Below are 13,997 nucleotides of genomic sequence, written 5' to 3' on the forward strand. Positions count from 1 at the left end.
TATTGTTATTATAGTAAAAACAGATAGATATCTTTTACGATAAGCTTAAAGTGGTCTTAAATATGAAAGTTCAGATTTATTAATAGTAATGATATACATCGTTTTTGTTTTATTTTATTGTTTTTGTTGTTGTTGTTGTTGTTTGTTTTTTTGTTTTTTTGTTGTTTTTTTTTTTTTTTTTGGGGGGGGGGTGTTTTTTGGGGGGATGGGGAGGGGGTGGGGTGGGGTTGTTGATGTTTTTTTTTTTTTTTTTTTTTTTTTTTTTTCCCGCCGTGTTGTCCAAATTATGTAAATGGATATAATTAAAATTTGACATAATGCAAATGCGTGAAATTGCTTTATTTGACGGTATATATGAAAATGTATCGTGTTCACGTGGTAATCATTTGCAGGTTTTAGATATGGAACATCTGTCTGTGTGACGTTGAAGTACATGCGCACTAAAACCTGCGCATTTACTATTCCCGAATACACTTGCTGTGAGATTTTAACCTCTTTGGACAAAAATGAAAAAGAATGAAGTTACAATAGTTTTTGTGCCTTCGATAATGCAAGATATTTGCTAATTGGAAAGGAGTATATTTCAGAACATTAGATCCAATATTAACCTTAAATATGTTTACTAACAGCTGTTGTTTGATGGTTTCTGTTGGTCTCCCAAAGAATTGATACAAATTTGATAGCATTATACATAGTAACATCTGCCCCCCTGGTGACAAATACATCCATATACACAATTTAATATCTTGTGAAAATAACTTATTGAAAACGATATCTTTAATATCTGAGCACAAACATAATGTATACACTCATACATTTACTATATAAATATATACGGAGACAGAACAACACAGGATTTTTTATGGTATGTTGCTCAAACGTGAAGACATTTGTCTTGTGTAATGGAGCGAAATATTAACACTTTGTCATGTTCATATAAGCAACATTTAATAAAACTTCAGCTGTCCTCTTATGTTGAAAAAAATACATTTTAACCCAATTTCCTCAATACATTTCTTTTGCTCGCATCGCATAATTTGATATACTACTGCAATTAAATATATGTCAAAGTACCTTGTTAAAGTATATAGATGTTTCAATTTTTGTACTAATTGTACTTAATTTATAACCGTGCTAGTACAATGCACATGTTATAGATCTGCATAAGATAAAGAGTTCCAAAATTCATAATGTGCGAAAGAGATTTTAGAAGTTACATTTTAAAATCAACTTATTTTACAGCAGCATGCCTCCAGATTCATGCTAATTTTCATGAAAATATTGGGAAAAAAAATCAAAAAGTAAAATATTGTGAAATGAACAAAGAAAGTAATTTATAAATGGCAAACGGCACTTACAATCCACGTAATTTACCCCCCCCCCCCCCCAAAAAAAAAAAGCCGAAACATGCAAACATAACCCACAATGCGTTAGTCACGCCATAGAAATATCGCGATAAATAACGAAAAATCAGTCATTAATCGTACAAAACTTGAAAATTATTACTTGAATGTTGAATCGCTTTGCTTTTCTTAAAATCTTAGTGCATTTTTCACAAGTTTGATTTTGATTTTCAAGGAAGGCGATTGGGACTCTCCATTAATACCTCAATTCTTCGCAGAACGTGAACGTTTTCACGGAAAAGATCATACACACCGATGATGTACTTACTATGGACGGTGGCAAAAACTTTTTAAATAAAGATGCCATGGTGAAAAACGTTTTCATAAATCGTATGCGCATGAATATGCGCATGAATCGTATATGCATTGTTTTGATATGAATTAATTTGCTGACAACAAATCTTAAAATCTTAGTGCATTTTTCACAAGTTTGATTTTTAATATAATGGCTCATCTGGAGGCGTGCAGCTTTTTAGACATTTCATGCAATAAATGTACAGTCTAAATAGCGAACAGTGCAGATCATGCTCAGATGGCGGCATGGATAATCTTGGTCTGCACGGGTCATATTGCCACCACTAGGCTAATAGTTAATTCTAACATTTCTAAACCCGCCGGAAGTTTTGTAAACCTTCTCTTCTGTTCTGTCTAAAGATGGCGTAATATGTGACCGAGTTGAACAAAAGCGTCATAACTTTACATCATAAATCAGTTGACGTTTTTTAACATAAAAATCAGGATAGGAAAGCTTAGCTTTTATACCCTCCTAACTTTAATAGAGGTTTAGGATACCTCTATATTAATCGTATAATCTTGGATTATCCGAAACACTTCTTTTTACGTTGCGTTCCTTATTATCTTTATAAACATTCAATATATAACCTGTTTTAAGTTCATACTTTAAAAATGTTAATTTTATGGTCAATACTTTAGTACAATCAGTTTCGTCAGGTGTTGACAAAACTTAATTCATTCCATTCATTTAATTTTAGGGAGATAATGTCCGCACCTTTGATAATTATTTCAGATAGCATAAAATATATATAATAGCTGAAAGATTTACCAATAAGCATATCGTTTTATCTTAGTTTGTGATTTGTAAGAGAAATAGATGCACGCAAACGTAACAACTTTGGCAACTTCGTGTAAAAACACCCATGTGAAACTGCAACATTGCATTTATTAACTTAATCAATGTGTCATATAATTTTTTCCTCCATTTTGTGTCTTTTTTTCTCTTTTATTTTTCTTTTCGACATTTTGGTATAATATCTGTAAACTGCCAGAAGACACACGTAAGCTTTCGTAACTTCTGCCCAATCCCAAAATGTATTGTGTAATTATTGTTCATCAAAAACGTAAATGTAAGGTTTATTTAAAATAACAAAATGAAATGAAAGTTGTCAGTTTGTTTGCCCGCCTTATACAGGCTGATTAAACACAACAGTTTTAAATCATATCGATATTTATATTCTCGATAGTTTTCAAAACTATACTACGTGTAGTTTAAACAGATATTTCTGACCTTACGAACAGGCACCTGGGAAAAAATGCAAGCAAGTCGCGTTCGGTTTTTCTTGTTGTTTTTTTTTTTCAAATCATCTGAAAGAGTCATATTTGAAATATAACAAAAATAAAAAGTTCTGTTTGCTCAAAATTTTCAACGGTTTTAATAAAAAAAATATTTTTTACATTTTGATTCATTTAATTTGCTGCAAACTTTATAAATAGCATTTATTAACAATACTATGGTACCTTCGATCTTTTATAATATTCACTGATTTTTGTTAGCATTACGTGGAAAGCTTACTTACCTTTCAGATGAAGACGACAAAACACTAAATATCCAGTAAAAAGCAACAACACTAAATGTCCAGGAAAAATAAACACGAAAAGTTTTCAAAAATGAACCGCTAGAATTTCACAGAAAATAAAAAAAAAATAAAGTTCTACGAAAAAAAGCACACGCCTTTTTCATTGAAAAGTAAACATATGATATGCGTCATTGTACTGGAAAAATCGAAAATAGCTAAGCTCAATTTTTGTCAACTGCATTTCATTTTATCACATTCTTACTACAATAAATACTGGATAAAGATTTATGCAAAGTGGTTTAACATGATATACAAGGTCTTAAATAGTATATCCATTCAATTAGATTTCCTATACAAAAGGGCATACTAATAATAGAAATAATTACCCGACTATTTTGTGAATTAAATAGACCTTAAACTACACATATCAAGTAGCAATTTAGCATTTTAATACATTTCTGATTGTACGTATGCAAGTGTTAAACCGAGAATATTTATACAACTATCATGGTTTTTCTCTATGAAGTGTTGAATTCTTTCATTAATAATTTAAAATGTTTCCACTATCTCGTCTCTTATTCCACATACGGTGTTTGAACTTCAAAAAAGGCAATTATTTTATAATATTTTGTGTCCAAAAGCCTTAGACATGCATTAGAAATTATTACATATATTATCTTGGGCATTTATAAAGGAAAAACATTATACAAATATGTACTCCAAATTAAATTGAAAATCGTATTTTTATGCTGTTATAAGCTCATTTTAAACGCTTCTTTTATTCAGTCCCGTCATGTTAATAACCCTCAGAGTTCCTTTAACATAGCACAGCTTAAAAAGCATAAGTTATTAGGATTTTGTACAAAGATGTGACGTTTTTAACATGGAACTAAAGTACTAATGTACATTTTTTGGTTATATTAAAAGCATTATTTTCCCGGAATATGAATTAATTCTCACATAAAAATTCAACTATAACTGTGTTTCCATAATTTATACGCCACTTCATCATTATTCCATTTTCGTTAAAAAAAATATAAAGATGAGAGAAAATGCTAAACAGTTACTATTTCTTTGTGTCTCAGTAAAATGCGTCTACATTTGACATAATTAATTAATAAGTGACTCGTACAGAAAATCATGTACGACGGCATTCGGCGGAAGAATTTTGCTCCTATCTATATACCGTCATGATTGTTCTGCCTCAGCTATATCAGTCTCACTTCAAAAACGTCACATATTTTATAATTTCATACAAATGTAATTCTAAGATTTTGCCTTACAATGTAAATCTACAAAGGAAAAACTTGGGAATCCGGCTTATCCCTAAGCTGGAAAAAATGTTACTTTTTGTCCCAGCCCTAAGTCTCTTTCCGTTGCTTCTACATGACATAAGAGTACGCTTTGGAAACAAATCAGTATCGGCATACTTCACTTTTTGAAAGTGCGATTCAACTAGTAAAAGTATTGCCGCTCTAATAATCTGTTAATGTCTCCATTGTTAGTCACAAGTTTCCAAAATTAAAATTTCGTGCATGTTGGGTTTGGGAAACTGTTGATAAGTTGTTACCTTTTTTAAGGCATGCAAAGTCTAACTTCGGACATCATTTATAAATATCTCGATAATTCGGATAAAAACCTTAACCACTTTAATATAGAAATCTGTGTTTTATAAAGTAAAACAGACAGATGTAAATTTAATTTACCTGATAAACGAAAATTAAACTCTTATTTTCATCCAGGTATATATATGTCTAGCAATCCATGTTTAAAATATTAAATAAGAAACACACAAGCACACAAGAAAGATAGAAACCGTTTTAGATCATTTATGATAAATTTAAATTTACAATAAACTGTTTATTCCATTACCCTATTTCACACACAACTTCTTTTGTTCACCAGACTTCAGCTCTTAGCCATTTCAATAATTGCAAAAAAAGTGTCCCTCAACATACAGTGTGTAAATTGTATTGTGCGCCATCTTTGTCGGTTTTTTTTTATTTATAACACTCTAGATCTATACAATGTCACCAAACTTTTGACATTCGTCAATATAATCAATTTCAATATGGGAACAATTAAAACGTTGAAGTAGTCATTGTTTATTGAGAGATATATAACAATGGGAGCACTGTCAAGATAATAAGCAATTTAGTTTTGATTAATATTTATTTACTGGCATTATAATTAATAAAACTCTGCTGAACCTGTGCTATAAATGTGTCCAGCTTTGACTTTGGATCAGTCCATTCAAAGTTTAAGGGATTACAATATCAAAATAGATAGTTGAGCTACCCACAGGTGCTCGTCCAGTCTTGGTGCCCATATAAAAACAATTGACGTTAAAACAAAAAAAAAAATAAAATAAAAAAAACAAAAAACATCAAAATAACTATTTCATTTAAACTTGGGCACTCCAAATTGTTTAAATTTTGTAAAACAACAGTGTTTGTCGGCCATTTTGTCGAAAACGAAAGTACAAAACATACACCGTACTGTTTCGCTGTTCTGGTCCCCTACGACTACGTTCGCTGAACAATAGACAACATTAACCAATAAATTAATGGTTACCGTTGTCTACTGTTCTGCGCACGTAGTCGTAGGAAACCAGGAGAGCGGACCAGTACGATGTAGGTTTTGTACTTTCGTTTTCGACAAAATGGCCGACCATCAACGGAATTTTGCAAGATTTTGACAAATTGGAGTGTCCGAGTTTAAATGTAAGTTATTTAAGATTGTATGTAAGGTAGAAGAAGAATGTTAACAATTTTCTAAATGCATGATGTGTAAAGAGTAACAAAATAGCTTGTATTGTTACAGAACTTGACATTGTGGTTGTTCCACAGCGTGTCCTAGCTAGTAAAGCTCCATAGCGTTACGGCGACTAGGTGACCTTTTCCTACGTAGTAATGGTATATAGGAAAAAAAAATTCCAAATTTTTTTTTCTTACACTCAACCCAAAATAGTTATTTTGATGTTTTTTTTTTTTTGTTTGTTTGTTTGTTTTTTTTTTTTGTTTTTTTTTTTTGTTTTTTTTTTTGTTTTTTTTTTTTTTTTAACTTCAATTTTTTTATATGGGCACCAAGACTGGACAAGCACCTGTGGATCTACCATCAGTATACAGCTTAGGTATGCAAGATGACCTGACCCTCAATTCGGTCCCAGCAGAGTGAGACAAAGTGTTAAATTTGGTAAAGAGTCTGGTACAGCGTATAGTTTGATGAACAGTTTCTGAAGATTGAAGAAAAGTTTATCTAGTGTCATGGGTCTAGGATGTTGGGCGAAGATAAGCGGTGTGTAGCGGTCGTTTAAATGTCGCATTGTCTTAATAGTAGCCGGTTCTCGTGTGAAGTTATTTCCAAGATGACAGTATTTAAATATAGTTTTGCAAACTTTTGGAAAAATTTTATCAAACAAAAAATCATGATTAGACCTGAGACCATGCGATATAATCGAGAAGGTCTCATATGAAAAAGTGATGTATTTGTTTTGTGTAGCTATCTAACAGCAAAGCTAGATGAACAACTGAAAGTTTGGAAAACAGATGCACTGTATTTAACACACAACATTCGTTTATTGTTACAGAAATATGTCGATATAATCCACTGATTCTACACAGTTACATGCTGGATAAGATGATCCGGAGCCCTTTGTCTCCACTCATTCCAAGAGCCCTGAAACGAAACAAAACTTAAATAAATGTAATTATTGAAAAAAAGTATTGCGTAAATCATACCGGGTATTTTACCGTATGTTGTTCAGCTGAAAACACAGAATAATATGCCAAAAAGACGTGAGAAAGCAGCCTGGCAATGAAAGTTAACTTTTAAAGTGATGTATTAGCTTTTTAGAACCTAAAAAAAAAAGAAAAGTACATTATGCGATTCTCCGCAATAAATGAAATACTCTACTTTGTCATGATATTATTTCATACAATAGGAAGAACATCTTTTTTTCAAACGCTACGAAAAAGAATATTCTGTTAAAAGGAAATATTCTTACGTAATATACAGGTATGTCTAGACCAAGGATATGAGCCGCCCCGGCGACAATGGTCGCCGTCATCCCGCTGTTACAGTAGGTTACCATTGGTGAAGTGAGATTTACACCTCTGTCCTCAAAAACTGAAATACAATAATTCTGATGTTACAATATGTCTGCAGTATGTGTTGTTCATCATTTTTTCCAGAGAACCAGAGCAAGATTGAAAAATATACATATAGTATAAATAAGCACTATTTATTTATACTATATAGGAGGAGGTTTTTCAATATTATCGTTAATATTCGTTATTTGATAGAATTTCAAGTTCAAGTTGTGAATTTATGTAATATCATGTGTTATTTAATCAAATATAGAAGGTCCAAAATAGGTTTAGACAAAAGTACATATTTCTAAGTCTAATTTATTTGAGGCTACATCTAGTTCGCCACTATTGCTATTACAATCTCAAATCGACCTGTTTATAGCGGCATTGATATAAGACATCCGCTTCGAAAACTCCATTCTATGAAATGTTCGTTTACTCTACATGAAATTCCTAATCAAAACAATTTGAAACAGCTTTTTGTGGTTATCAAAAGTAAACATCAGACGGTTAATTAACTCGCGTTCATTCCAGCGTTTGTTTAACAAAATTGACAGCACCCAACATAAACAAATTTGAAACGAATGACCTCGCTTGTATTTGATAACTATATACAAATGAGATGCATTTGCAATATTTGCTGCTTGTATTGAAAAGAAACGGGGAGCGGGTGGTGTGATAATAAATCAAACATATTTCAACACCACTTCAAATATAAATAAAAATTGAAGCCAAAGCAGCAAAATTCAGTACACTTTCTTACTCGTTTTTATTTCTGTCTTATTTTTCATTGTGCCATCTCCATTAATCAATGTTGCAAAGTAAACGATCTTGGCCCCCGGAATAATACCGCTGCCACGTCTATCTGAAAAGAGAAAAAAAGACTTGTCCTTGGAAACAGACAAATGCGTCCTAAGCTGTGCCCAGTAAAGGTACCATGACCATTGACTTAACGGAAGCATGGTGACTATAAAAGGGGTGTTCCAAGAATAAAGAAACATAAACATGTATTTTCATCAACTCTGTATGCTTAATCGTTTTTTTTTTCAAAGCATCCAATGACAAATATATGACCAGACAAAACAGTCAATGTTCTACTTTGACATTCAAGGATAACCTACACTATTCAAGCTATCAATCTGACTTGTGCACGTGACATGTCTTCTTAATGTGCATAATGTACCTCTATATAATAATGACGGAATGGATGACTAGTAACAACCATCGACGTACTTTTATGAAATTTTTACCATATAAATCTCAGTGTGACCTTGGTCTTTAAACTACAAGATGTTCTGGGTCATTTCACATTGTTTCAAACTACTACATAAGCGAAGTTTTGTTTTTGTTGTTGTTGTTTTTTCTAATGAATGACAAAGATATGACTGCTAAACTGGCTCTTATTCACTTTCACCATGCTATCTAAATATTAAATCTTATATGTGCGTATACTTGTTTCAAAATCAATCCATGAATTACAAATGTATGTTCAAAAGAAGACAATGTATACACAATCATATATTTTTACGTACAAGTGTGACCTTGACCTTTAAGCTAGAGGCCTGGTTCTTACTTCCAACAGGTTGCCTTCATGTCCAACACGTTTATGCCTGGTTATTCTAAATTAAACGAACATCGGAACTGTTGACCTGACACTGCCTTCAATGACATTTTTATAAAAAGAAATGACCATAACCTTTGACCTAAACATTTGGTTCTTGCATGCGGCACATCGCCCATACATGCTTCACATTAATGCATCATTTCAAAATCCATTGAACAATAAAAATGTGTTACAAAACCTGTATAAAAAGAAATGATCGTGCAACTATGCACATCAGCTGGTTCGTACCACTGTCACAGTACATCCTTCATTGAATAACATGTTTTGGGAAAGAAAATGAAATTCATTAAACAACAGCTCTTTGTCAGAAGAATAAAGACTTGCTAAAAAGTATTAAAAAGTTATATATGTTATCAGTTAAATCACATACTTCCAGATACGGAAGATGGTGACCTTGCATCAATGGGCTGTTCGTTCTTTGAAGCAACATTTGCAACCATGTCTTCATATGTCCGTATAAGAGATAGGTCCAACTCTGTCTTGAAATTTGAACGCTGAAGGAACAAAAAATTAAAATAAGTTATTACAAGTACCAAAACAAGAATCATTATTTTAATGTACGATTACAGTTTGTACGACAGAGTGAAAAAGAGGTACAAATGTTAGAAGTTTCCTATAGAAACAATCATTTAATATGGTACACCTACTTTAATCTGAAAAGAATGTTTCCTTATTTGTTTAACAATAATAAAAGTATTTTCCTCACTGTCTATTAAATTAACTTCAACTTAGCCACGCCAATTTAGCAGTTGTCAACTGTGCTGTGTGACAGCTGTAAAAGTTGGCACATAATTCACTTCAGTGTTGTACTTTTCTGGTCCTTTGGGATTATTGGTTACAACAATTTTAAGTGTTGAGAGATGTTGCACTTTTCATTATCCCTCATTAACAGACTCAATAAAACCGAGTCTGAAACTTTCATGAAATTTAGTTGTGATTAATGCTTCTGAAAGATCACATTTTATCCAGATTTTTATTGTATAAGTAAATATACATGTGAACATACTTCTACACGAGGGATGTTTGCTGTAGTATTGTATCCATCAGCTATCCACTTTTGGTAACCACCGTCCAGAACAGATACTTTCTTGTGTCCAAACAGCTGAAATAATCCGAAGGCAGACATGTTTGTTTGGGTTTAAACACATTTATCTAAGCTCGAGGGCGAAACAAGTTCTTGCAACTTATATTAATCATTTTCTAGTCTGCTTCCTGGAACCAACCAGTACTGGATTCATATGAAGAATTATGGCTCGAACCCATCACTAGGTTGAGAGGCAGACACCTTAACCACTAGGGAATGAAGAATGGTCGGCAGGATTCAATCCATTATAAAATATCTTATTTTGTAAAATAGTACTGACGATATGCATCCATTGGAAAATAATTTGATTTCGTACTTTTTAAACAGTTGAAGGGTTTGTCATGTACATGTATAATGAAAATTTTATACCCGGAAAGTCCACCACGCTCTAAAGGCTTGGGCAATGCTTCTTTGGGTATAGACTATCACATGAGTTTCTGGCCATACCCCTAAGGATTGGATATAATCCGTAAAACATTTCAATTCCGGCAGATTTCTCGGTATTTCCGCCGTGCTAGTGACGCATTTATCCAAGTCAAAGTAGACTGCTTGAGGAATATGTCCACTGAAATCCAGAAAACACTTTGTACGGGACGTTATTAGACTTATATACACATAAATATGTGACTTACTGTTCATATACAGACTAACCGAGCATTTCAACTGCTTATATATAGATACTTGCTACAGTAAATATAAATATTTTGAGGGTATGATGTTAGTTGGTCCAGTTCATCATTTACGCTGGTTAAACTGGCTTATCATACATACAGATATTTTTAAGGAGTATAGTGAGGGAAGTAAATTAGAATCACCTTATTAAAACCGTAAGTTTTTCAATATCATGTTGTCCTTTAGGCACTATATTATTTATGTTATAGTCTAAAAGTCAATATTGTCATTTCTTTACCAAACATATAAGTAGTGTCTGACTGCTTGTAGCAGTTCTCTAGAAAAACTTGTTGCAGAAGAAGGAAAACAATATAAAAATATTAAAAATGAATATTTCACAGTATTATACAAACATTATACAATAACTATAATAAAATATTGACGAAATAATATTATTTTTAAAACGAAAGTTTTCTCAAGCACTTCTGGAACTTTAAACTTAAATAAGATATTTCTTTTCACGCATGAACTCAATTTCTCAAACTGACATAATTTGATGTCTCTCTCCGTTAGGAATTATCATTTGTTTTATTGTGGAATTGTAAAGAAAGATTATATATCATTATGGTTGCCTTTGTGTTTTTTATTGGCTGCACATACTACTCTCCATTTAAGACGGGTGTACAATATTTCAAGTCGGAGCTGTATTAATTTGAATTACTCACCCTTTATATACCCCAGCTTGATTAAAATTAAATTTTGAATTACTCACCTTGTATATTCCAGTGGGTAGTTGTTTGCTTGATTGAAATTAAACGATGTTTCGATTATTCTGACTTTCCTTGAAGGTGTTGGATATTTGTTGATGTATTCATTCAATGCCTGAGTTGTGACTATTGTAGGTATCCTTGGACTATAAAATCAATAATTTGCCATTAAATATTATTAAGTTGTAATAGGTTTTTAACCTAGGCATACTGATATCAATTAAAAAATAAACAAAGCATAGAACTGTGAAATCATTTGATTTCATTGGCATACAATCTCGCGCTAATGGTATAAAAAGTAAATTCACGTGGTCTTCAATTCGTGCAGTTCCGATTTCCAAAAAGGAAAAAATCTCTAATTACCAATTTCATTTGTTTTCGTGAAACCATAGACAGAGCGAAGACATCAAATAATTGTACAGGACAGTGTCGCCTATCTCGCGTAGATATGTATCAGTCAGCGCGGTATAATAAATAACTATGTAACCAGTAAGTTTCCTTACAAGGGATATTTTATACAATGTAGTTAGTTATATACAGTGCTTAATGCATAAATGGGAAGCTACGCCTTAGGCCTCATAGATAGATATATTTTTACTCCTCTACAAGGGGCAAACATGTGTTTAATAATTGATATTTTAAAGTTGCATGCCCCCATGCAGATGAGTAAAATATACTTCAAGAAAAGCAAACTTCAGAAAAATAATTGAAATTTTAAGAAAAGCCAAAGCTAGGATTCAAGAGTCAAGAATTCTTATTACATTGTAAATGCCGATTTCAATGTGTAAATTAATTTCTTGGTTCACTTCACAATATTTTACTTTTAAACACATTTTCAGAATTTGAATTTGGAGGCATGCATCTTTAAAGCATATTGGGTTATATTGGATGCTTTATTCTGGAAAAAAAGCAGTGCTGGATGTTAAATAATTTCTAAAACATAAACAAAGTGGTATTTTGACTTTCATGCAAAATACTCAATCACTGTTACTATAAATTGTATACAAATTGCCGAAAAGCAAATGATGGTAACGAGTATTTTTATTTCAGAAATCGTAACAGAATACAAAAATTAAAACGTTCGTAATAAATCAGAAATAGCATTTTTGGGACTTAATGGGCCTTTAATTTAATCAATGAACTGTCTACGTTACCCTCTCAGTGTCAACTTCGTCAATATTTGATATTTCTCAATGCTGTCATTGCAACAAAATGGCATACTTTTCACGTTGTCAAAATATATTGACGTGGCAAATGCTGGATTCTGAGATATATTTGTTCGCTTATACACAAAATAGCACAATAAATCATCGCAAAATACAATTAGTTGGACGAACTTTACACAATAAACAGTAAAATTTAATGTCGTTTCTTTTGTTTTTTATATACACATACAATGATTATCAAACGTAAAAAAACTAATAAAATACATTCTCAATATCATTAATAGATCTATAATTATGATACATTTGTGAAAATTTTATAAAAGTAACTAATAACTGGGTCGTTTGTGACATTCGGTATGTTTTATGTCTTTAATAAATTGAAATTAGTAATTTCCTACCTTTGAAGAGGTCGATTACTGTTTGCTACAGGAAGTATATCCGATATTAAAACATAGATAGCTATAAAAATCATAGGGTTTGATGTAAGATACAAAAACATGTTGTCTTTTTAAAAGAAAAATACACTTCGGAGGCAAGAGGTACATATAAATACCTTAACTTATAATTCATGTCTTAATTAAAGTCACGGAGCTAGATTATACACATTATAAATCTTTGTAAAAGTTAATTTAGTATAATTTGTTAACGGTGACGTATCGTTTGTTATTTAAAGCGACATTCGTGATGGTGTAGTAAACAATGTTAACCCGTTACACATACATGTATACAGATCTTTATTATATAAAACAATGATGAATCATATTGAGATGAAGGCATCGTAACAGATGTTTTAATAAGTAGAACGTTGTAAAATCAAAGTACCGAAAGCACTGACGAAATGAGATGTCGAATATTGCTTTATACATTTTAGTTCTCATACTTTCCGATTTCACCTTCATTTTGGCCTACCTTTCACGCGGCGCTTCTGGTCTAATCAGGGGAAATAAATAATACATGGATTATTTTTATTTTGGCCAGAGATTCGTGCGCTTTTGATTAAAAGGTACAATAGTCTATTAAGTTCAACTGAGCACAGTCATGGTACGCTTTTAAGATCGTCATTTAGGATTTGTACACATCTGTTTTAAATGACATCTCCACTGTATATATACATACACATTTTCACATGGGCAAATTTGTTAAAACTTGCCTAAGACCTTCCTGTCAAAGTTATTAACAAGTGTATCGTTCTGTACATTGCCTATCACAAAAGCTAAAAATAGAACTTAAAAGCACAATCTTTAATAAAGCAATTAAGCCTTAAAGTTTGGATATTTGATGTGTAGCGTTGTCTTAATTCATGTCTTACACCAGAGGTATGTTGGTTCAAATCATGACCCTGTGACCAAAATTGACCCTGCTTGAAGTTAACTTCACTTATTAAACTCATTTAGGAAAAATAACACTATTAATTTAAATCTTCTATATTCTATAAC

At 31.9% G+C, this 13,997-nt stretch overlaps 2 protein-coding genes across 5 annotated transcripts in view; both read right to left on the bottom strand.

The window, feature by feature from the left end:
• Window positions 1–3,364, bottom strand: part of LOC132719827 (calpain-A-like) — a 31,469-nt gene extending 28,105 nt beyond the window's left edge. For 2 of the 4 annotated variants that reach the window (XM_060703752.1, XM_060703751.1), the window contains exon 1: window positions 3,218–3,363. The gene's annotated coding sequence lies outside the window, so the exon portion shown is untranslated. Of the gene's footprint in view, window positions 1–3,217 lie in introns of all 4 variants that reach the window. The other 2 variants (XM_060703750.1, XM_060703753.1) reach the window with 2 other exon arrangements.
• Window positions 3,365–6,427: 3,063 nt separating this feature from the next.
• On the bottom strand, window positions 6,428–13,230 carry LOC132719822 (thiosulfate sulfurtransferase-like). The gene is made up of 8 exons (XM_060703743.1): window positions 12,960–13,230; window positions 11,401–11,541; window positions 10,386–10,581; window positions 9,939–10,034; window positions 9,303–9,426; window positions 8,072–8,173; window positions 7,224–7,345; window positions 6,428–6,895 (listed from the first exon to the last, which is right to left on the bottom strand). Exons 1-8 carry the CDS (start codon window positions 13,058–13,060, stop codon window positions 6,833–6,835), a joined length of 945 nt encoding a protein of 314 aa, XP_060559726.1. The 5' UTR covers window positions 13,061–13,230; the 3' UTR covers window positions 6,428–6,832.
• Between the last annotated feature and the right edge of the window lie 767 nt (window positions 13,231–13,997).

The sequence above is a fragment of the Ruditapes philippinarum genome, unplaced genomic scaffold (assembly GCF_026571515.1).
Source record: "Ruditapes philippinarum isolate M1 unplaced genomic scaffold, ASM2657151v2 ctg3314_1_1_1_1, whole genome shotgun sequence".
Lineage (NCBI taxonomy): Eukaryota > Metazoa > Mollusca > Bivalvia > Venerida > Veneridae > Ruditapes > Ruditapes philippinarum.